Raw genomic sequence first — 24,787 nt, 5'->3', positions numbered from 1 at the left:
GCTGAGCCTGAGCTCTAGAGCCCGTGCTCTGCAGCACAAGAGGCCGCTACAGTGAGAGGAGCTCGTGCACCGCAACGAAGGGCAACCCCTGCGCCCGCAGCCAGAGAGCCCCAGTGCAGCAGTGAAGGCCCAGCACAGCTGAAGAGAAATTAAATAAGTTTCTTTGAGAAAAGGAGAATCGCGTGGATTCCTGTGTACTAGGAACTTAGCCTGTTAGGAAGCCAGCCCTGTGTGCATATGGATGCCTGTTCCTTGTCCGGTGCCCATAGGGTGACACAGGGAATTGATTCCCTCATGTGTTTCTTGAAAGGGAGTCTGTGATGCAGTACTGTCAGTATGAACAAGACTCTCTGAACCTCAGTTCCTCACATCCTAGGAAGAGCAGCACGATGTCAGAAGAAGAAAAATACTCTGCCCACGGAGAGGGTCCTCATCTCAACTAAACTGAAAAGCTATGAAGAAACACTGGCCTTGCACTTCATTGGACACGGTTTTTATTCAAGTGTCAGCTGCGCACGTGGCTCTAGAACCCAGCATCTTACAGATGGATAGAAGGCTCCTCTCTTGGCTTTTCCTTGCTGTGTGGCGGGCATTCTAATCTTCTTGCCCTGTGAACTTGGAGGAGCTGTGGGCTGGGCTTAGTGTCCCATAAGCAGGAGTTTCCCCTTTATGCACTTGTTTCGGAAAGGCCAGAAGCCGGGGGCAGATTCCAACCACTGTTTCTCCCCAGTGCGACACTGGCAGAAACTGTTGGTTTATTTCTTTCTTTGCTACTTGGTTAGTATCAGGCCTAAGAATCAGGCATTAAGGAAACTTAAGGAAAAAAGTTTTTTCCTTAAAAAAAAAAAAACTTCACAGGTTTTTTTAAGGAAACTGTGAAATGAAGAACAATGGACTGTGTTATTTATTCAAAAAGTGCTTGTCCATAGGACAAAGTGAAGAGGTTTTGAGCTGACCCAGTCCCTTGTTTATGTCTGTGGCGTTTCATCATGGAGCTAGGTCACAAAGGAGACAGGACAGGAGGCTTTGACGTTCGCAGGTCACTGGCCTCTGAACCCTGGCTGTCTCAGTGCTGCTGCTCTCTGAGCCTCTGATTTCACATCTGTAGAAAGGGGCTAATAACCCTTACCTTGAAGGGTGGTTGTGAGCTTTCACATAAGTGCAGAGCACCTAATACAGAGTGTCTAACACACGGCCACTCCTGATAAATTCCTCTTATTTTTCCATTTTGCACCCAGTCAGACTCTAAACTTAGACACGCAGATGTGTAGCTTATTCTCAGGGCTTGGTTTCCTCTAGCTGGCTGCTTTTTTCAGTCCAGCCCACTAATGAACAAGCCCAGAGGAAGATAGCTGTTGGGATGGCGTTATTTTCTTCTCTCCAAGGACCTGCTGCTGAGAGCACTCTGCCGACGCCCTAATGAGTGACACATGTCTGACCTGGGACTGAGACATCTGGCAGGCCACTCAGAAGAATGGCATTTCCATCTCGACATGTGCCCAGTAACCCTTCAGATGCCTGCGGTGTTGCCTGCCATAGCAACGGTCCTGCCCGACTCTTGGCCTGGACCGCAGTCTTGATTTCCTTCCTCAGAAGGTTTGGAATTAGTTGCGCAAGAATCCCTGCCTGGTTTTGTGACACTCTAGAGAGCCTTCAGTTATTTCAAGGGACTATTTTGGCGTTCTGTAAAGCAGAGTTTGTTTAAGTCTTAGAATGAGAGTGAACATCCGGGTCATTCAACAAGGGGAGCTGACACTGTGGCCAGAGCTCAAGCTCCATTTGTAAGCTGAGCACTGAGCTTGATTAGATCTCATTAGACTCTGAGGTGAGAGGGTATGAGCAGCGCTCTAGCCTTCCATCTGACGGCAGGGTCTCCTCGACAGTGAGTGTTGCCCGTTGGTTGCAGCCTCTGCTTTGAACATTGACAGAGCAGTCCTGTCCTTTTTAAACAGCTGGGGCGGGGTGGGGTTGTTTGTTTTTTAAATTCTTCTGGCCAAAATTGCCTCTTTGTCTTTGTCTCATCTCTCCCAACATGACTGTACAAGATAATCTGCTCTCTTTCCATGAAATAGTCCTGGTAGCTGTTTGAATAGCTGTCATCATGCCCCATTCTTTCTTTGAGCAGCTTAAACATCCCTGGTATATTTTATGTGAGACTTTATTACCTTTAGAAGTTCAGATTGTCAGTGTACCCTCAGTCATTTATTTAATCATCTGTTTGTTCTCCATATCCCAAGAACTTTCCAGGGAAGGTAATGAACCATAGTGGTTAAGAGGGCAGGTTTTGTAGTCAGAACTGACTGGGGCAAATAACTGAATTGTTCTGGGATTCAGCGTCTTCATCTGTGAAATGGAGTTTTAAACACCCATACCCACAGATCTATTGTGAATCTGGAATGAAATATACATATAAAGGATTTAAGCCAGAATTTGGTACTTAGAAGTGTTCAGGTGATGGAAGTTAAATTTTCTAGCTAACTTAAACTGTTAGAACACACTTCATCAGCTTGAGCATTGAGAGGGTGGAGGAAGTGTGACATTAACATTTACTGTCTGTTTACTAGAACTGTGGTCAGAGGCGTTACAGTGATTAGAAATAGCTTCCTGGCAGCTCTCTTAGAGTTTTTTTTTTTCCATTCCATAACAACAGTTTATTTGGAAGCCTCAAGGTTTTACTGAAGAACAATGGTATTGTTACGGAGGTTTTGACTGGCAGGTTCTGCCTGATTGGGGTTGGCCGAAAGAACGCCACTTAAATCCAGGTGGTCTTCCTTGTGTGTCAGATTCTGCAGCTTATAGTTTAAATGCTGCGGCCTTAAGAGAGAGCCTCAGTTGACTCCTTGTTGTCCGGTTGCTGCTGTGTGTAATGATGGAAAACGCTCAGTCCTTCTCTTTGAGTAACAGCTCACACTGTTGGGCAACTGTGTCCTCTGGGCACCGAGCCACTTCCAGTGCATCATATCACGTCACCCTCAGGACCACCTTGTGAGGAGGGTACTGTCCCCCGGGTGCTAAGCAACTTGACCACATAGAACCTGTCACTTGGCATTCAAACCCAAATTCTGTTAGATTTGGAAGCTTAAATCCTTTATATTATGTTGTACTTCATGTAAGTAGAAGATGCTGGAGAGAGGCTAGGTTGGTTAAATTATTTCACGTGAAGATAAATTGTAAGTCACTTTCTTTTCCATACTTCTTTGATAAAAAGTGTGAAGTCAGGGCCTGTTTGCCTCAGGCAGTCTCTACGGGGAGATAGCAGCAGCCACTTAATAACAGGCCAAAATTTCAGGTAGCTTTAGAAAACTGAGCATTGGTCTAGAGCATTTTTTTTTCCCTCATGTGATCTTCAAAATAAAAGGTTTGAATAATTTTGGAGCAAAATATCTCAGTAATGTTTGTGAGCACGGACTTTGCAGACAGAGCCTCCTGAGTTTGAACCCTCGCACTGTCGGTTCCGCGCTGTGTCTGTGAGACATTTTCCTTGGTGAGATGGAGTGCCCTAAGATTGAAGAGCAACGGTATCCGGAACTTCCTTGGTACATAGTAAGCTCTCCAGTAGCTGTCGCTGCTTCTGCTACTCCTCCTACATGAGGGAGGTGACTTCTAGGAAGGAACGAAGAGTTACCTTATTTGTCATGTCTCATTAGTTGGTTTTACCCTCTCCCAGTGCAGAAGCCATTGGGAGGTAACCCCAGACGGATGCATCAGAGCGGGTTCTTCCTGGGAACTTGCAGTAGAATGTGTGCGCTCTTGTCTGGAAGGAGGAAATTACTAGTTTTCAATTCCACTTTTTAATCTTTTAAAAAGATTTTAGCCATCTTTTGAGTGTATAGTATCTATTATCTGTGTGGAATGTTTGGAATATTTCCTGTTTACTCCATTGCACGCCTGATAAAGGATGTTGGCCAGTCCTTTCATTGTTATTAAATAAACACGGCCTGCTTCTTATAAACACCTTTGTTCTGATAATGCAGTTTCGCACTCAAGGTGTGACTACCTGGCAGCTTGCCAGCGTCTTGTGTGATACTTGGAGGAATGAGATGAGTAGGTGAGTCTCTTTATCCCGCTTGAAGTCTTTCTTCTAACCGTTTCCGTACCACTGTGAGTTCCCCTCTGGAACTTACTGATGTTTGGGTTGTGTGTTGAGGCTCACTTTGTTTTTGTGTGTTTTTTCCCTCTTCCCTGGACAGAAACCAAAGCCCAAACCCCGGCCATCGATCACAAAGGCAACCTGGGAGAGTACCTATTTTGGGGTGCCCTTGACAACCGTGGTGACTCCGGAGAAGCCGATTCCTGTGTTTATCGAGCGATGTATCGAGTACATTGAAGCCACAGGTAAGTGTCGCCTCAGAGAAGCTACAGTTTTCACTGTCTGCAGGCTGCTTTCTGGAGGGTAAGCCATCTGGAGATTCTGGAATCATGTCTCGTTTCCGTGAGACGCTTTCTGAGAAGGTGCTGAGTAATCCCGACAGCTGTCGGACTTATGGCTCCTGCATCTTGGTGTAGCTGTGAGGCCTTTGGGTGCATGGGAGGAGAGCGGCCGTGGCATCAGGACCGCCGTTGAAGCTGGTTAGAATACCCTCTCGGTGCCCCCAGCCCTCTGTCATGGCGTGCGGCCTGTCTGTCCCTCTAGGTCTCTCAGCAGGGAAAGGGGCTCATTTATCAGTGACCTTGACGCTGTTCTGGACACAAATAGTAACACATTTTGGTTGAACAAAAGGAATGTGTAGTTGGCCATCAGTCAGGTGCCTGAAATTCATATATTGATAGAGTTTTTTTCCTGCAGTAAAAAAATGAATCCTTATATACCATCTTATCAAGCAGCTGCATTTCCAATTCCTTTGACACCTTGGTGTTATCACAAATGCTGACTGTCTTAAGATTTTCTGTGTTGCTCTTGAAGTGATAAAATTTTACCTGTGTTAAAAAACATTTATTTTGTTCATTTAGAGCTCCTCTAACATAACGTGTCTCCTTGGCGTTTCTCCCTTCCTCCCCCCACACGCTTTTTTTTTCTTTTTGGCCATGTCGCATGACTTATGAGATCTTAGTTCCCTGACCAGGGATTGAACTCGGTCCCCAGCAGTGAAAGCACAGAGCCCTAACCATTGGACCTCCAGGCAGCTCCCATCCTTGGCATTTCTTTTGTAACCCCTGGAGCTTCCTTGTTTCCCTTGATTTTCTCCTGGATACTGTGAAAGCTGATGAGCTTTTGAGAAGTATAGTGGGTACATGGTTATGTGGATTCTTGAGCTTTAGGAGTTGAGCTCAAGAATATTATAGGCTTATACTAATTTGAAACCAAGGTAGGGATTATAATCTCCCTATGTGTTCTTTCTAATTTCGATATTACCTGTAATGATATTAAGTATTGTGTGGTATGGACAGCCTACTGATAATTTCAGTAGCATATTAAGCTGAACGATGGTGTTAATATTTACTCAGGTTGTGCCAAATCAGGGGAATTGGATTTCAAATTAAGTGCTCTGTAGACTTTGAGTTGTTACCAGGGTTTCCTTAGTCACCCCAGGATTGACCTTGCATAATTATGACAGATCTGCAGTTTCGTCCTTCTGTACCCAGAGCCTTTTGTCAGGGTCTCTCTTCTTGACCTTGGTTTTACATCAGCTTCTTCCTGCACCTCTGCCTTGGGCAGGAGGAAGTGTGCAGGAAGCAGGTTTGGGTAATTCAAGCCTTTCCTTGTTGACCCAACACTTGAGAGAGATAATTTGTATCATTTAGAGGGGTTGTTCCCTGACTTTATTTTGAAGTAATTTCAGATTTATAAGAAAGTTACCAAAATTTAAGCTGTAAGAAGTTTAAAAGTTACAATTCCAGGTTCCTTAAATGTTAACATTTTACCACACTGCCTGTATCATAGGTCCCTGCCCTGCATGACTGTGTATCTTTTTCCTAAAATGGTTGAAAGCTACAGACATGATACACCTTTACACTAAACACTTCAGTGGGTGTTTCCTAAAAGCATTCTCTTTATGTACTGCAGTTATCAAAATTATGACATTAATACCCAGTACTAACCTATCTAACCTATAAATGTTTCATTTCATTAGTTGCCATATTAACATCCTTTAATAGCAAAAGATAAAACCTTTTTTGGTCCAAAAGCTAATCTCAGACCACATAGTACATTTAATTATGGAGTCTCTTTAGTCTCCTTTAATCTAGAACAGTTCAGTTGATCTGTTTTTCATGGTCTTACTGCTACTACTAAGTCACTTCAGTCGTGTCCGACTGTGTGCGACCCCATAGACGGCAGCCCACCAGCCTCCCCCGTCCCTGGGATTCTCCAGGCAAGAACACTGGAGTGGGTTGCCATTTCCTTCTCCAATGCATGAAAGTGAAAAGTGAAAGTGAAGTCGCTCAGTCCTGTCCGACCCTCAGCGACCCCATGGACTGCAGCCCACCAGGCTTCTCCATCCATGGGATTTTCCAGGCAAGAGTACTGGAGTGGGGTGCCATTGCCTTCTCTGTTTCATGGTGTTGATGATTTTTTTTTTTTGATGATTTTAAAAAACACAGATTGGTCATTTGGAGGAGCTTCCTCAACTTGGATTTTTTTTTTTTTTTTTTGGATGTTTCCTTATGATTAGGTTCATGCTTACCCTTTTGGAAGAAACATCAGGGAAGCGAGGCTGTGTCCTTCTTGGGGCCTCGTACCAAGTGGCCTGTGCTGTCAGTGTGTCCCGTCACTGGAGATCTTCTCTTTGATCCCTTGGTTAAGGTGGTGCTGTCTGCTGAGCTTCTCCACTGTAACGCTACTCTTTCTCCCGTTACCTGAATAAGTACTTTGTAGGGAGATGCTTTGAGACTGTGTTTTCTCCTCTTGTTTTCACCTTTCTTGGTGGCTCAGATGGTAAAGAATCCACCTGTCATTGCAGGAAACCCGGGTTCAGTCCCTGAGTCGGGAAGATCCCCTGGAGGAGGCCATGGCAACGCACTCCAATATTCTCGCTTGGAGAATCCCGTGGACAGAGGAGCCTGGGGTCCTCTGCAGTCCGTGGGGTCGCAAAAAGTCAGACACGACTGAGCGACTAACACATGCACATAGTTTTAGCATCCATTGATGCTTCTTCCCTGAGACAACGATCGCTCTAATTCCTTCTTCACTTATTGGTTAGGATTCTCCTGTCAGCTTCCCTTTTCAGTAGAGCCTCTTAGGACTGGGCTCCTTGACTGGCTCGCCTGTGGTAGCAACAAATGCTTGAAGTCGTCCGCTAGGGTAGCACCCCCTAGCTCAGCACCTCAGTGGGCTTGATCTGTCATTCCCATCTTGCTTCTCCCGACTCTTAGACTGGGCTTAGCTTTTCTTCCATCCACCGCTTCTCAGTACTCTTTCTTACCCGAGAGTCCTTTCAGGTGTGACCTCTTCGGCCCTGTCCCCAGGTCACCAGCAGCCCCCACTGAGCCTCTGCTTCTCTTAAAGCTCCATTAGATGCCCCATTGCTCACTCTGACACCCTAGAGCTTGGAACTTCAGCGTCCTCTCGGACTCATTGCATCAGTTCCCAAGTATGTCGCTCCCCTTCCGTCACCTCTTGGCTCTGTCTCCTCCACTTCATTTCTCCTGCCCCACCATCACCCTCCTCGGTCCATCCCAATTCTTGACAGTCCCTCTCCTGTAAACCTCTTCTTGCTTCCTCATTGCCTCCCAGATGCTGACTCCTCCCTCCTGCACACAGTCCTGCCGTGGTTGTCTGCCTGCCTTCTTCCCTCAGTCCTTTCCTCTTTCCCTCCCTCCCTCCCCCTTCTTTGTTTTATACCACTGCAGGCATTGATTTTAAAATTGTTTCACAAGAATACACAGTGTATTAGAAGGGTATGGCCAGAGCAGAATTTCTTTGCATTTCTCTGCCCTGCATATGTCTTTTGTGTGGTTTGAAATGTGTCCCACATTCCTCCTTGCCTCTGGAACTTGTCCTCATTCCTCAAGACTCTTCCACCCCCAGTAGCCCTTGGAGTGTAACCTCCCTGGTAGCTTTTCTCAGCATGTTTCAGTCCTGAGAACAGGATTCTCTGTTCCTCCGGACTCCGAGAGCCCGGCACACAATGTCCATTAGTTGTTGATGGAGTGATTGGTTTTTGGCCTAGAATACCGTAATTCCATTGTTTTCTTCTTTCTTACCTTCTCCCCTTAAATTCTAGTCACATGCTTCCTTTCATTAGCATTAATTTCTATTTTTATAGAATTTCAAGAAAAAATTTAGATGTGGTATCTGTGAGCTTAATGTGTGTTGGAAGCAGATGTCTTTTGAGTACTCAGTTTCCTAAAAGAACTTGTTTTTGACTCTCTAAAATTTAAGCGTGTTTGTTGTAAAAATTCAACAGAAGGCAGAAACTGTGAAAAAGAATTTGAAGATTCATTGATTTTCCATTTAATGAAAACCACTGCAGGTGTTTTGTTGTATTGCCTTATAGTCTTGTTTCTCTGCATGGGTGTGTGTGCTTAGTCGCTCAGGCGTCTCTGACCCTTTGTGACCCGTGGACTGTAGCTCTCCAGACTCCTCTGTCCATGGCGATTCTCCAGATAAGAATGTTGGAGTGGGTTGCCATGCCCCTGTCCAGGAGATCGTCTCAACCCAGGGATCAAACCCAAGTCTCCCACATCGCAAGCAGATTCTTTACCGTCTCAGCTACCAGAGAAGCCCAAGAATACTGGAGTGGGTAGCCTATCCCTTCTCCAGGAGATCTTCCCGACCCAGGAATCGAACCAGGGTCTCCCGCATTGCAGGCAGATTCTTTACCAGCTGAGCTAGCAGGGAATCACGTGGCGTGTGTATAGGTGTTTGATTTTACATAATTCAGGTTATGTGGTATTATAGTTCCCAAAAACTGTGTAGCGTAACTCAGATGACGCTGAAGAGCCCTGAGTTTACCAGCCTACCTACTCCTGTTTTCCTGCAGAAAAAAGGACTCAGTAACTAAGAGTTACATCAAAGGACCATTTTTTGAGATGCATTGTTTTTTAAACCAGACATTGTTTTGTGAGCATGTTCCCCTGTCATTAAACACCCTGTGAAAATACGACTTTTAATTGCTGTACAGTGTTCCATTAAATGGCTGTATCACTGATAATTCAGCCATTCCTCTGTTGTCCGGCCCCTGTAGCATTTTCCCCTGATGTACTTAAAACAGATTGGCTAGGAGAGGCATTTGGGAAGAGCAATACATCGCTTCAGATCTGCAGTTAGATAGAGTTTAGATCTCCGCTCTGCCGCCCACTCATCTGTAACCTGAAGGCGATGGCGGGACCGGCCCCCTGGCTGCCGGGGCTCAGGGGGTCTTGTGCATCGGGCAGCGAGTGTGGCGCCGGCCCACGGAGTGCTCGGTGCAGGCTGCTCGCCATGCTCAGCTTCACCTGGAGTGTTTGGTCTTCCTGTTGCTGGTCAGCTGTACCGAGTTATGACTTCTCTTTTCTCCCTAACTGTTACATTTGAACATGGTAAAACCCATGGAAAGAATAGTAATCTCCCAGTATTCACCAGTGGGTACCATTTTGCCACTTTTTTCCCTTTCTCCCCACAATTGTATGTTGTTAAGCCATTTGAAAGTGAGCTGCAGACACCATGTCACTTGGCTCCCAGAAAATCTCAGGATATATCCCTAAGCTTAAGAACTTTTTCCCCCATAACTGGAATAATATTATCAATTTTAAGAATTGTTCAGTCAGTCGTGTCTGACTGTGACCCCATGGACTGCAGCACCCTAGGCTTCCCTGTCCATCACCAACTCCCAGAGCTTGCTCAAACTCATGTCCATCAAGTCGGTGATGCCATCCAACCATCTCGTCCTCTGTTGTCCCCTTCTCTTCCTGCCTTCAGTCTTTCCCAGCATCGGTCTTTTCCAATGAATGAGCTCTTCGCATCAGGTGGCCAAAGTATTGGAGCTTCAGCTTCATCATTAGTCCTTCCAATGAGTATTCAGGATTGATTTTCTTTAGGATTGACTGGTTTGATCTCCTTGCAATCCAGGGGACTCAAGACTCTTCTCCGATACCACAGTTCAAAAGCATCACTTCTTTGGCGCTAGGACTTCTCTAAGAATATTAGCATTAATTCAGGAGCATTTCTTACACTGTCTGTGTTGACTCAGATGTACTCAGTTGACTTAAAACTGCCTCTTAGAGCTGAAATTTTTGTGCTAGAATCCTGTCAGTATTCACAGTGCATTTATCGATTGCCTCCTTAGTCCCTTCTAGTTGAGAACAGTTCTCACTGCCTTCCTTTTTTAATGCTGAGTCTTTCTGAAGAGTCTAGACAGTTGCCATGTGGACTGCCCCCTTCTGTGGTGTGCTGTCTGTGGTTCTCCGGCGTCCTCGGCCCCCTTCTGACACCACGGGCCACCACCTCATCGTCACGTGGCTCCTGCGTGAGCCGAGGGCCAGACCACAGACAGGGTGGCGGGCAGCAGCACTGCCCCCTCCCTCCCTGGACAGAGCGCAGCTGTAAAGTGGGCGCAGGGACTCGCTTACATTTTGGTGAATGAATAAATTATGGATCAGGTTTTTCCCCCAGCTTGGACTGATTTATACTGAACTTATAGTTTTTCTTTTAACTTTTTGTTTTATATTAGAGTATAGCTAATTACCTATGTTGTGATAGTTTCAGCCAGACAGCAAAGGGACTCAGCCATACATAACACACGTATCCATTCTCCCACAAACTCCCCTCCCATCCAGGCTGCCATATAACATCGAGCAGAGTTCCCTGTGCTGTACAGTAGGTCCTTGTTGGTTATCCATTTTAAATACAGCACTGTGTAAATGTCCATCCCAAACTCCCTAACTATCCTTCCCCCATCCTTCCCCTGGCAGCCATGTCTGTAAGTCTTGAACTTGCACTTCCTTAGGGGAGGTCTGTGCTGCCACCTGACCACGCCCCACCCCGCCTTACTCATGGTAGATATTACTACCATACGACCCCATTTCCACATGGGATACCAGGCAGTCACTTGCAGCCGATTCGGATGATATTCCAGATGAAGCTTGTTTGTCGGGCTGGCCCGTGCAGTTCAGAGTCAGACGTCATTGTGTCCCGTTTCTGTGTCCATCTCCTGTGTCTCGACACTGTGCTCATCCAGGCAAATAAAATACTGCATCGTGATTTTCAGGGGCAGTGCCTGGGAGCTGGTGTTCCACCAGCCACAGGGAGGCCTTCCGTACCCCAGAGTCTCTGTTGCTACTCAATTGCCGCGTCACAGCCAGCGTCACAGTGGGAACCAGGCAGAGCCTTGCACTGGAGGAACTGGTGTGACCGTTATGAGTTGGGACCACTTCACCTTAACAGTATTTTTTGGGGTCTTCCCTGGCGGTTCAATGGTTAAGATTCTACACTTCCAAGGCAGGGGGCTTGGGTTCATTCCCTGGTCAGGGAACTAAGATCCTGCAAGCTGTGTAGCACAGCCAGAATTAAAAAAAAAAAAAGTATTATGAGAGCAATACACTTGCTCACTATAAAAAAATTATTATAAACATAGATACTGTGTAGGTATGTAACAGAAAGTCCCTTATAATCCCAGCTCTCCAGAAGTAATCTGCATTAATAGTTGGATTATATTTTCTGCTAATACTGTCCCCCAAATGTTTAAAAGCATGAGGTCACATTGCTGTTCCACAGCTTGTTTTTTGGTTTAACACTGTGTTTCTTGTGCATCATCTTTTAAGATTTCATCTGCAAGCTGACTGTGTTTTAACCTTTGACCGGAGAAAGGGTGGCAAGAGTTGGGCCCACGCGGGTCCCTGGGAATATGGGGGGAGGAGCTTTGCAGCCAGTTTCATCTTCCTGGGACTGCTGGGCCTCGATCCCGCACTGTGTGAGAAAATTGGCTGCTCTTGCTAGATGCGAACCAAGAAGAAAGGGCTGCTGCCTTCTCGCCTCCAGGTGCGCTGCCCCTGCGTTCCCAGGGTTCTGTTGGAGCGCCTCCTCCGTATCCTTAGGTCAGCTCGTAATGTGGGTGGAGATTGGTCCTGGTTTGCACCTGTTTTTTTCCCTGAGCTTTCTGACCAATTCATTTATCTTTGTTCCATATTTTCTAAAATTGGAACGTGTTCAAGAAAGGGCCAGGGGGTAGAAGAGTGTTCAGATGACCTGCAGGTGCCTTTAGCCCAGCCCAGCCCAGGGCCAGCCCCTGTCCGTGCTTGTGGGATGTTAGGCTCTGTCTCCCGGCTCTGGTCGCATCGAGGGCTGGGAAAGGTGCCTTCTCCTGCAGCCTTTCTGGGGTCCGCCTGGCAGTGGGCAGAGGTGCTGGCTGCGGGTCGGACTGACTTTATGTTTCTGGCTTTTTTTTTCTTTTTTTTTTTTTTGTAGGGAACTTTTTCTTCCAGTTTTCACCCATGTGAGAAATTGGTCGGGGCTGTGGGGTCCCCGCTTCCCTTCCATAGCAGTGTGACTTCTCGGTGCAGGGGCGCGTCAGCCCAGCTGACCTCAGGTCTCTGTGCCGGGCAGGGAGTGGGAATATTCACTTCTGGACAGTTTATCTCCCTGGAGTTGGGGTGAGAACTCACTTGGAGAGCCTGCTCACCATCCTGAGACTAGTTTCTGCGGATAAGAATGCTGTCTTTATATCTCACGGTGGTCACAAAACTGAGGTTTTAAATCCCGAGTCTCTGGGCCAGTTTTGAGTCAAGGCTCCCTTCCCCAAGTTGGGAGAAACAGCCCCGTCGCACAGCACAGATGCTCCCCAAGGGAGCTTCCAGGGGTCACCCCTCCCCGTCCCGGAAGGGCTAGTGCACTGCAGACTGAGAGCCGCGTGCCTGCTCATCCGTGCTCTGCGGCACGGACTCCCCAGGCCCTCAGCCTCATGTGTCGGCCGTTTCACTAAAAATAGCATTCTCTAGGAATGAGTTCTTTGAATAATGTGTAAGATCACATCTTCTTGCCCTGTCTGTGACTTTTAATCTTTTTCTTTTGGCAGTGGGAGAAGGGGCAGGGTGACAGTGGCAAAAGTTTCTTGGCATCCAGCGGTCCTTTTCTTCATCGCTTTCTTACTGAGAGGTGAGCACTCCAGCACCTGTAGCAAGTTCCACAGGCAGCTGAGAAGAATCGTTCTGAGGGAGAAGCGGTTTCATTTGGACAGAAGGCCCCTCCCTCTTTTGCATCTTTAATTATAATGTATTCAGACTGAACCATGTAAATAATTGGTAGGCCCTGGTATGGTTAATGCATCTTAATTTCTCTTGATCTGTATGGAGTGGGAAACTCCATATAGTCAAGGAAGCCTGCAGCTGTGTAAAATAATAATGCCAAAGATGGTCTGCCATCGTGTTAACTCTCCCCGTCTTCTGTTCCTGACACATTTATTCATTGAGTGCTTGCTGTGATCCAGGTGCTGTACTGGGCACTTGGCATCCGTGATCTCATCTCACTCGAGATTGTTTTCTTGCTGTAAGAACCCAGATGAGGGAAGGTGACTCTTGGGAAGTACAGTCAGGGGCCAGCACGGTCTTTTATCATTGCAGAGAGGACCTCAGGATCAATAAAGTGCAGGGTTAGCTTGGCTGGAGAGAAGGCGGCAGCATTTATATTCTCTTCCCCTGCTCTCTGGGAGGAGTCCTACCCCAAATCTGGTAAGAGCACCGGGACACTGCCTTTCAAGGCAGCACCTGCCTGGGCACAACATTGCCCCTGAAATTCACATTTATTTTTAAAAGCTCTTTGTGGGAAGTTCTGGCATTGAGCCACACTACCCTGCGTTGGGGTTTCAGTTCCTGCACGTAGCAGGCTGTGTAATGCAAAAGGGTTTTTTCCTGTCTGACTTCCAGGGGCACTCCTTGATAGTCAAGCTTGACATTTCTGATGGAGTGGAAAAATCCAGATACAGTCCCAAGTGGTTGTAGAAAGACAGAAATGTCCTGATAATTCATTAATAGGTTTAAAAATGTTTAGCTTACCATCTTGTGGTGGTGGTGGTGGTGGTGGAGGATGGCAGATTCCCTTCAGTCAGCAGATATTTATTGGATTAATCCATTACTGTATTAATTAATGCTAGGCACTGTGTTGAACTAAAGTTGCCGTCATGATATCCAGGGGTGGAGGAGATAGGCATAATTACACGACTGAATAATTAATTCAGGCAAGGAACATGATTGGGTTTTAAAGCCACTGGAGACTAACACACTGACAGGACCAAGTGGCGACAGGGAGCAGCTAGAACCCTCACCGCTGCCGTTCAGGTGGATGAACAAACCGGTTCATCCACCCCCTGGAATACTACTCGGAGGCCAAAAGGGATGAATTACTGCCACACCCGGCTACACTGTCAGGCCTCAGGATCATTATATGCTGAGAGGGATGGAAGCCAGACCAAAGATGACAGATTATAGTTCCATTTCTATACGGCTCTGGAAAATGCACGCTAATCTATAGTGACGGGGCGGATCCGGGTTGCCTGGGAGCTGGGGGTGACAAGAACAACTGATTGCCAAGGGCCATGGGAAACCTTCTGGGGGTGACGGAACCGTTGCATATCTGGATTGTGGTGCTGATCTTACTCACGTATGTGATTTTCAGAATTAGCAAACTGTATGCTTTGGGCTGCCTCGGGTCCTGGTTGTGGCGCTTCATTGCAGCACGCGGGCTCTCTAGCTGTGGTGTGGGTCTAGTTGCCCTACCACACGTGGAATCTTAGTTCCCCAACCAGGGATCGAACCCGTGTCCCCTGCATCAGAAGGCAGATTCTTAGCCACTGTACCACCAGGGAAGTCCCTTAAGCTGTACACTTTTAATGTATACAGTTTATTATATATAAATTATGCCTCAATGGTTAATCACTGAGAAAAAGTACAGAGGGAACTTGATGTTTGCATGGTCTCAAAATACCACCCAATGCATTACTAATTGTGAAGGGAAAATGTACCTTTATAATGGAGAGATGTGGGGGGTTACCACTTAATCAAAAGGTGGTCAGGGCTGGCACCCCCAGTAGCAGTTCATCCTAACATCGTACGCCTCCTTGCCAGAAACACTTGGTCTGAATCTTAACATGAGGAAATAATCAGACAAAATCTGAGTGTGATACATTTTACAAGACAGTTGGCCTGGACTCAATAAAAAGGTTAGTGTCATGAAAAAGAAAAATGGGGGCATAGTGCAGTTTCTGTGTTTATAACGTGAACCCCTTTCCCATTCAGGTAGCCAAGTGTTAAGTCCGTGAGCTTTTGAGTCACCTCTGGTGTCCTGACTTTCCCAAGCAGTAGCTGACCTTAAGCTGTCTAAGCCTCATTCCAGTTCCTTCAAATTGGGAGTAAAAATAATAGCTCTTTGAAAGGGAATTTTTTAGAATGAAATGAACTTCTGTTTGTGATGTTCTTAGCATAGTGCCTGGTACGCGGTTCTCAGTCCATGCTGGCCATCATTTTGTGGCTCCTGTTACTGAGCTCCTGTGGTTGTGGAAAGCCCAACAGTACACTTCCCCAAACAGTAATGGATGAGATTAGACAGTGGCTATATGCAGTTGTGGTTTTTTTCTTTTTTGTTTTTAATTTGTAATTTTTTTAATGGGAAAGGAGGAGGTGGCAGAATCAAGTGTTTTTATTTAGTTGTTTGTTTATTTACTAGCCATATAGACTTGTGGGATCTTAGTTCCCAAACCAGGGATTGAACCCTTGCCCTCTGCAGTAGCAGCATGGGGTCCTAATCACCGAACCACCAGGGAATTCCCCATAAGCAGTTTTTAAAAAACTTTTCGTTAAAGTATATATCACTGACTCAATGGACATGAGCTTGAGCAAACTCCAGGAGATAGTGAAGGACAGGGAAGCCTGGCATGCAGCAGTCCATGGGGTTGCAAAGAGTTGGATACAACTTAGCAACTGAACAGCAACAAACAGCACAGTATAGTATCCATTAAGAAAAGGGCACTCCTGTTAAGTACAGCTCAATGAATAACCACTAACTGCATACACCCGTATAACCAGTACCCGGTACTGAAGATGACCAACTCCCTTCAAAACTTAGCAGGGTCACCACTACCCTGGCTTCTGACGGTTACAGAGTCGTTCTGCCTGCTTTTATACTTTACTGATGGCCTCATCCCAGATGCATCGCTGTGGCCTAGCTTCTTTGACTCAGCATTATGTCTGCGATTTATCTGTGGGTGGATCTCTAAACTCACCCATGACTGCGTGACTCACTCATTCTCATTGCTGTATACTGTTCCATCATGTGACTCATCCACTACTGACTTATTCATTCTGTTCTTCATGGATATCTGGGCACTTGCCAGTTGGGGCTGTTATGAATAGTGCTGCCGTGAACATTCTTGTCTGTGAAATTTGGTGCATGTATGTACACTCATGTACTGCAATTGTATCCCCAGGGGTGAGGCATTTTTAATCGTTACTTTTAGCACGTTGAACACGTTGGTTTAAAATCTGTCTTGACGCACATATCAGTTCTTGAAGAGGCAATAAGTCAATGAGGCTGAGAGCTACAGCCGTAAGGGGATCTCTGCTACCCATTTATGGCTTTGTGTTTCCCATCTTCTAAGGGGTAGGGGGTAGTTCTGGCAGGGGTGGGTGTGGGTACACAAAGCTGTGTCATACATTGCTTTAGCAGCTAGATCACTCCTATTGCAGAGTGTGCCTGGCTGGAAGAATCTTGAATTCTTCCAGTGCCTTGTGGTGTAGCTCTTTGCTGGGGCTCTCCTTGTGGTTCTGAGTTGAGACTGTGGTTAGCGCAGATCCTGATAACCCCGTGGGTTTTACTTGACAGGCCATCACAGGGCATTGCTCAGATTCAGTTTTAGCCATTTGTGGCACAGATAAGTAGGTGTTCTTGTTGACACCTTCCAGTGAATCTCTGAGAGTGAAAGGTTGAACCCCGAGGGCAGTTTGTGAGGGGGGGGAAGGGTGAAGCAGAGTCTGAAAGTGAGGCTCTTCCCCCAGGGTCTCTGGGGGTGAGCGTGGAGCCCTGCAGCCGGGGCTGAAGATCAGCTTGTCTGCTTTGTTTGCAGGTCAGAGGTGGTCCATGGCTCCTCTGTGCAAATGGAAGCCCTCTGTAAAATGCTCTTTGACACATACTTAGAGCTGTGACCTTCCTCCTTATTGAGCTCGTTTGCCTGGATAAATGAGCAGAGTGCTGTCTGCATGGCAGATTTAAATTTCACCACTAATTGAGGGGAGCATCTTTGGGGAGAAACGCTTGCCATTAGATCAGAGGCCTTTGGGAAACAGCCTGGCAACAAGCGCATCAGGGCAGATGAAGGCAGGGGGTGGAGCTGGGGAGAGGACAGATTGCAACTGTTACTAGTAACTGGGGGCGGGCCATGGAGAAGCCGGGAGAACTTGCCATGTGCCTGTGGAGACTGTGCGCATGTGCACGTGCATGGTGCGTGTGCTTTGATGGCCTTCTCCCCCTTTGTTCTTTCTGCTGACTAATCTGTACAGTAAGAACCTGGAGCCGGGCTGCCTGGGTCCAAATCTCTGTTTTGCTGCTTGTGAACTAGTGTTTAACCTCTCTGTGACTCAGTTTCCTTGACTGTAAGATGAGGATAATGATATTACTTTGAATCACTGAGGCCATTCAGTACGTTAAAAAACCTTACAACAGTCCCTGGCAGGCTGTACGTGGTCAGATAGCTTTTGTCGCTGCTGCTCTTAGTTCTGACGCTGCAGTGTGTCCTCGCTCCCACTGGGCCTCTCAGCTTGCCAAACCCTCTCCTTCACCGGGCTTTGTTCCCCTCCCCTCTGCAGAGGTACCTCACTTCCGGGTCCAGCCCAGGCCTCTCCCTCCAGGAAGAGCAGCCCCTTGACTCACTCCCCTTTCTGAGTTTCAAAGGGCTTACGAGCCAAGCGGTCAAGCAGGGACTTTGGAACTGGTCACACCTGGTTCGCAAGCCCAGCTCAGCTGCATTTCTTAGTTAAACCGCTTCACATCTCTGAGCTCTGTACTCCCTCCGTCAAATGCAGCTAATGCACCTTATTAGGGTTATAAGGACTGAATGAGATCATGTGTGTAAGGCACTTGGCCTGGCACAACCTAAACACTCAGAAAAGGGGAGACCTCGTCATTTTGTGGAGAAATTTTCAGTAGTGACTTCTTGCTTGGCCTTCAGTCGTTTCTGGGTGGGTTTTTAATCCCTCTGTAGGTGTTCACCCCTTACAGTCAGGACGTCTGTTACGTGTACTTGGGGATCTTTTTTTCTGCAGAGCCGTCTTCAGCTCTGTATTACCTCACTCGTTAGATAACTGTGCATTTATTACTCTGCCTGGTTCCAGAGAGCCAGAGGACTGGAGTGCGTGAGGATCCTGTCCTTTCTCGTTCGTTCAGCACATTGATACCGAGCACCGTCTGTACTGTGTGCCGTGTACTGTTGAAGATGCTGATGATACAGTATTGGGCAAAAGAGATAGGAGATCCTTGCCCTCGTGCAACATGCAGTGCATTCTGGTGGGGGAGACAGTGACTGACAAAATATAAAGAATCTTCGTGACTAGTGCTTGAGAGGGAAAAAAATGAAGCAGGAGAGTGGTATGTGAAATGTCCGGGTTGAGTGTTAAAATTTTAGATAGGGGGGCTGGGTGAGAGTGCCTTTTGATGAGAGCCTGAAGTCAGTGAGGAAAGGAGACATGCAGTTACCCAGGGAAGAACCTTCCAGACAGAACATCAAGTATAAAATTCCCGAGACTGAAGCATTCCTGGTTAAGGACCTTGGCTTTTATTCTGAGTGAGGTAAGAAGCCATTGGAGGGTTTTAAGTGAAGGGACAGTAATTGGCCTTTGTTTAATAAAACAATCTTGGGTACTGTGTGGAGACCAGTTCTGACCCTTGAAGACTTAAAAGCACTTGATCTTAAAAAGTTGCAGTTGATCTAGCTGCCTTTCTGCAAATCTTCCTCCATTCTGGGCTTCCTTTCTCTGCATATGTGCCCAGTCTCTCATAATGCTGATGGGTTCCTCTAAACCTTTAGACCTGAAAGGGTGGAGGTGTGTATGTAATTCGCATGTAGCGGGGCCCAGGGCAGGGAGGTTGGATTAAGGCCAGAACTGGAAGAATGCCAGAAATGGCTTGCAGATGGGTCACTTGCTGGTCCTAGCAGGCCATTCCAGCCTCATCTCTCTTTCTGCTGTGCAATTCCATGCCTCCAGGCCTCCCCTCATCACTGTTCCTGCTGCCTCATATGTTGTCTCCCCTCCCACATGACAGATCCCCGGTCTTTCTTAAGCTTCCGTCTCTAGACATGCCTCTGCTACGGCTGGTTTTCCCTGTATCGAGGTTAATTGAAGTCATTGGGTGGGGCCCTGGTCTAAGAGGATTCGTGTCCTTACAAGAGGAGGCTTGAGAGATCTCTCACCAGAAACCAGGTTGGCCAGCACCTTGGTCTTGCACTGTCTAGGCTGAGACGTTTTGTCGTGGTAGCCTAAGCAGAAGACCAGAGGTGGCAGGGTGATTGATGCAGACAGACGTCACGGCCCCTGAGGTCCTTAAGGGGTGGCTTTCTTCATTTATGCCTCCCCTTGGGGCCTAGCTCTCCAGAGACCACGGGCAGGGATCTTTGTGTTCACTTGACCAAAGCAGAGCAATTGGGTCAGTAGGAGTGGGAACTGAGGCCACAGAAAGTCAGGAGGACTGAAGCTGGTGGAAGAAGACATGGAAGAGCATCACTTGAGAATCCTGGTCTAAAAAGATCAGTTCACTCTTTTGTATTGAATCAGGTGCTCAGGTGGTTTGTTTGTTTGAAATGTAAGATTACTTGGGTATCGGACAATTGAATCCACTTTTTCAAACAGAGATGGTACAAGGCCTTGTGATTTCACCCCAGTTTGCATTCTTTCCCTCTTGGCTGGACTCCTTTGTCTATTTAAATTCGGTGGCCTCCCAGCAGTGTAAAAACAAACTCACACAATTTATCTTTTCAGGTGAGCTGCAGTTTGTTTGAAACGAGACATTTCTAGTGTGTAGCTTCTGATAACTGCACCTACAGTGTTTCTGTTTTGTGTTTGAAAAACCACAACAAAAAACTCTTTCTTCTTTTGTGGTTGTCAGGAGCCGGCATTTGGGTTGTGGCAGCCAGAGAGTGTTTTTGTGGAAACTTAATCTGTAATGAGGTATTTCACTTCCTGTCCTGGGCTTTCTGTGAAAAGCGTGTGTTCCTTCATCACCCATGAAGGGGGTGAAGGACCCCCAAATCTGAGTAAATTCAGAATTCCTCTGAGCTTTGAAAAATGTAGGTCATGTAGTTGTTGTGGTTGTTTTAATGTCTGAGACTCGGGGAAGAAAAACAAGGTGAAAACAGCCAATCTGAATTGAATTGAATATAAGGATTTGGGTTCTAAGAAGCCCCTCAGTTCTAAGCTGCCCCCATCTGTGTGGTAACAGCTAGTGGGGGAAGGATTGTGGGGCAGTACAGAAAGTGTGGGTGTTAGTGGTGAGGTGGCCTCGTGTGGCAGACGTGAAAATGGGCCGAGGGAGGGAACGTGGTAGTGGCTATTGTAACAGCAGTTGTGATGAGGGTAGTTAACATTGAGGGGGCCCAGTCCTAGGCTCTTCATCAGCATCATTTCCCTCCATCCTCATTGTGAAGAGTTGTCCTTTCCCTGCACACAGCTAGCCTTTAACAGCCTTCTTGGCGGCAGTTATGTAAGGCTGACGGTATCTTCCTAATCTGAACATCACTATTTCATATTTCCTGTGTTTGGGGTAAGGAAGCCCTATCTTTAGCGTGATCTTTGAAGAGAAGGACTGACACAGCATTTAAATAATATAAGCAAGATTATAGGGGAACCCCTTAAACCATTTAGGGAAAAAGCAGTTGTCCTTTTTACAAAATGGAAATTGCTTTATTACTGTCATAATTTTATCCTCGAAGGATCTAAAGAAGAAAGTATAAATGAGCCTTAGTGCTGCCACCCACTTATAATCCTCGTTTAACAGGAGAGAGAACACAGCAGAGTGGTTAAGAACAACCCCCTGGAGTCTGCCCGCTTGGGTGCCAGGCTTGGTCCTGCCACCTCGCTGGATCTGTGATCTGGGGCGGGTTACTTCCCCAGGCCCAGCCCTAGTTGCCTCATCTGTTAAATGCAGGCGCTGATGAAAACACTTATTTTGATATATTCAAAATTTTCTTAGATTTAACCAACTATATCTGAGCATTTGAGAAGTACTTTCTTATAGCTCTCAACATACTAATCACAGATGACTTTTGGTTATTCTGGAAACAGGCCTTCTAATACTGCTGTTCAGATGGTACCATCCTTCATCTTTCCCCCCACCCCGCCCCAAAGTCGGACTTAAACTATTAAATTTGTAGCTTAGGTGTTTTATTCATCCAAGTAGGCTTTCTCAATTACTTCAGATTTCTGAAGTCGGGCATGGTGGCCATTTTTGTATGATGACAAGGTGACAGATGGCAGGCATCAGAACATCTGACTCAAGTTCTGGATCTGCTGCTCACTCATTCAGGCCATGAGGGTGTTTGGTGAGCATCTTCAGGAATCCAGAAGACAATGAACAGAACATGAGTTAGGAAATGAGGGGTACGCCCACGTTCAAGACCACGAGCCCGCAGAGCCAGGCTGGAGTCCTCTCTCCTCTCTCTCCCTTCATTTCTCTGGTGCAGAATGGAGGTAGTATCTGCCTTGCCTGTGCTGCATGGTGCGATGGAAGATCAAAGAAGAGACACACAGAAGTGTTTTTAAATGATGAAACTTTGCAACTATTCTTGCCTTGAGGCATGTTGGTCTCAATTTGAAAGGTAGCAGTAAGACCTTCTGTTCCTCTTGAAGAGGCATGTGCTGGGTGCCGTATCTCATCTCATCTTTACAGCAGCCATGTGAGGTGGACCGTCTGATAATGCCATAAAAGTTAGAGATAATTGGCAGCTGTGCCTTCCCAAAGGTAGGGAGCAGACTCACCACAACTTCGGTCTGACAGCTTTTCCAGTCCAGCCGCTCGGTCGTGTCTGCTAAGAGGTGGTCGGTTTAGTCGAGGCTGCTCCTGCAGCAGCGCCCAGACTCTGATTCGGTGGACTAGTGCTCTCGCCTGCAGCGTGCTGGGGGGACAGAGCGTGCCAGCCAGCTTTGGCTTCAGTCCACTGTAGCTTTTCCCTGCTGTTTATGGTTTTATCTGAAATGTGTTTTGTGGAGGATGCAGCGTTATTTATTGCATCTTCTGTCTTCTACTGATTTGAAAGCCACTTGTATATATTACATACACACTACCGAATTCTAGTACTGGAGTATCTTTTTGAACCCTCTCATCTCACTGATCTAGCTAGCTAGACATGCATTTTGTCCCAGAGCTATACTGTTTTAGTGTCTGAGTTTTCTAGGTAGCCACTTTGGAATTATCTTGGCTTTTTTTTGCTTGTTTAATTTTCTGTATGAACTTCAGAATCTGTTTAATTTTTAAAATAACCCTTTTGTAATCCTGCTGGGATCATATTAAATCATACATTAACTGTTGACATGTTTATGATGTTATTTTTATGATGGGTTTTTTTTTGTCTCTCAGTAGTATTTTAAACTTCATGTAGCTCTTGACTTTTCTTTCGGGGGAGCACACGTATAAAAAGGGACTAATATATGTGTTTATATAGATAAAGACTTTTGATTTCTGCATATTAACTTTGTATTCAGACTCCTTACTGAATATTTTATTGCTCTTAATGGTGTTTCAAATGATTCGTTTGGGTTTATTGAGATATGATTTACATATAATAAAACTCACCAATTTTAAGTTTACACCCAATGAATTTTGATGAATGTGTATAGTTTTGTAATGCTCACCACAGTCAAGACATAGAACTTCCTGGGGTTTTTTTAGGTAAATAAGTAATAGCACTTGTAAATAATTATCATTTGACTTCTTTTCCTCATGTTTATTCCTCTGATTTTACCCTCCTTTGGACTAATTATATTGGCCAGTAGTACCTCCAGGACAATATCACACAATGCCAGTTAGTAATAGTGGATATTCTTGCCTTCTTCCTTGTTGCCTTTGGGATGAAATAATCTTTTTTTTTTTTCCTAAAAACTTACCATCCATCCTTTTTCACTAAGAGTTTTTGTTTATTTTTAGTTTTTATAAAGATGCAGTCATAATTTTTCACTTTTGATCTATTTGGGATACATTAATAATTTTCTACTGTTGACCCACTCCAGCAGTCCTAGAATGAATCATACTTGGTATGATATACTGGGAAATAGATTATTTGGTCTTTGTTCTCAGGTTCTGACTCACAGGATCTCTGGACAGGTGAGTGTCTTTTATCGGCTAATGAAATGACTGGTGACTTAGGGTCCCTAGAGAGCTTCAGGATGGGACTGGTCACCGGAAAGACCAAGGCATGATTAGAAGGTTGGACGTTTTAGCCCCACCACCCCCGCCAGCCTCTGGGGAGAGGCAAGTGGCTGGAGACTGAGTTCATTCACCAGTGGCCAGTGCTTTAAGCCGTCATACCTATGTAATGAAGCCTCTATAAAAACCCCTAAATAATGGAGTTCAAAGAGCTTTCTGGTTGAGGTGTTGGGAGGGTGCTCGGAGAGGGCATAGAGGCTCCGTGCCTCTTTCCCCACACCTTGCCTTGCGCATCTTTCCCACTTGCCCGTTGCTGAGTTGTTTCCTTCATGTCCTTACATGCTGTCACTTCAGTGGTGTCCAACTCTTTGCCACCCGAACTGTAGCCCACCAGGTTCCTCTGACCATGGGATTCTCTAAGCAAGAATACTGGAGTGGGTTGCTGTGTCCTACTCCAGGGACCTTCCTGACCCAGGGATCAAACTGACATCTCTTCCGTCTCCCGCATTGGCAGGCGAGTTCTTTACCATTGGTGCCACCTGGGACTCCTTGTATCCTTCTATATATATATATTATATATATAATATAGCTAATAAACCAGCTATATTATTAAACAAAAATGTGTTCTTGAATTTGCCAGCTGTTTTGGCAAGTTATCAAACCTGAAAAGGGGATCATGGAACTCCTGACTTGCAGTCTGTCAGCCAGAAGTACAGGAGGCCCGGGACTTGTGACTGGTGCCCAAAGTGGGGGCCGGTCCTGTGGGACCGAACCCTTAACCTGGGGATCTGCCCTGACTCCAGGCATAGTTAGTGTCAGAACTCAGTTGTTTTGGACATCCAGCTGGTCTCCGGAGAGCTGGAGAATTAGTCGGTGTGAAAAAACCCACACACGTTTGGTGTCAGAAGTGAGAGTAAAAACAGATGCCTTGATTATAGAGTATTATTTTTAAATGTGCTGCTGATTGCTAGTTTTTACATTAGTGTGCATAAATGCGGTTATTCTGTCGAGATTTGTTTTTCCTCTTGAACATTGAGAGATGTTTATTGTCTTTATATTTAAATGGCAGTCTTGCTGTGTATAAAATGGGGTTAGCCTTTCTTTCCTCGAGGCCTTTCTAGGCGTGCTTTGCTATCTTCTAGTGTGGGCTCTGTGGCGGAGCAGTCTGAAGCCAGCCTGTGTTTCGCCTCAGTGCCTTGAAGATTGCCTTTCTTCACTGTCTCTTTTTAAAGTTTAATAACTTTACCAGGACATACCTTGTTAATTGAATTAAGTCAGTTTTTCCTGGAGCAGAGTGAGCCACTTTAATCTGTAGATTGAAGCCGTCCTGACTTCTGTGCATCCCTTCCAGCTTTTTCAGCAGTGTCCTTCCTTTTCCTTGTGATTTTGGTTTCTATAATGGAAAAAGATTTATTTTTCTCTCCTACTTCCCTAGCTCTGTGCTTAAATGTTTTATCTACTTTTTGTTGTCTCATATCTTTTCTAAGTATATCTCTGCTTTACACATTGTTTCACAGAGGAGATTGCATTGTTTCT

The 24,787-nt window shown here is 46.0% G+C and overlaps 1 protein-coding gene across 1 annotated transcript in view; it reads left to right on the top strand.

Annotated features, from left to right (window-relative positions):
* ARHGAP35 (Rho GTPase activating protein 35) overlaps positions 1–24,787 on the top strand; it is a 115,644-nt gene that overhangs the window by 51,619 nt on the left and 39,238 nt on the right. The window contains exon 3 of the mRNA XM_027515373.1: positions 4,191–4,335. Coding sequence (XP_027371174.1) covers positions 4,191–4,335 — 145 coding nt within the window. The remainder of the gene's footprint in view (positions 1–4,190; positions 4,336–24,787) is intronic.

Source organism: Bos indicus x Bos taurus, chromosome 18, assembly GCF_003369695.1.
Source record: "Bos indicus x Bos taurus breed Angus x Brahman F1 hybrid chromosome 18, Bos_hybrid_MaternalHap_v2.0, whole genome shotgun sequence".
NCBI lineage: Eukaryota > Metazoa > Chordata > Mammalia > Artiodactyla > Bovidae > Bos > Bos indicus x Bos taurus.
Note: the sequence above shows the minus strand (reverse complement) of the source record. Positions and strands in the feature narration are given on the sequence as shown.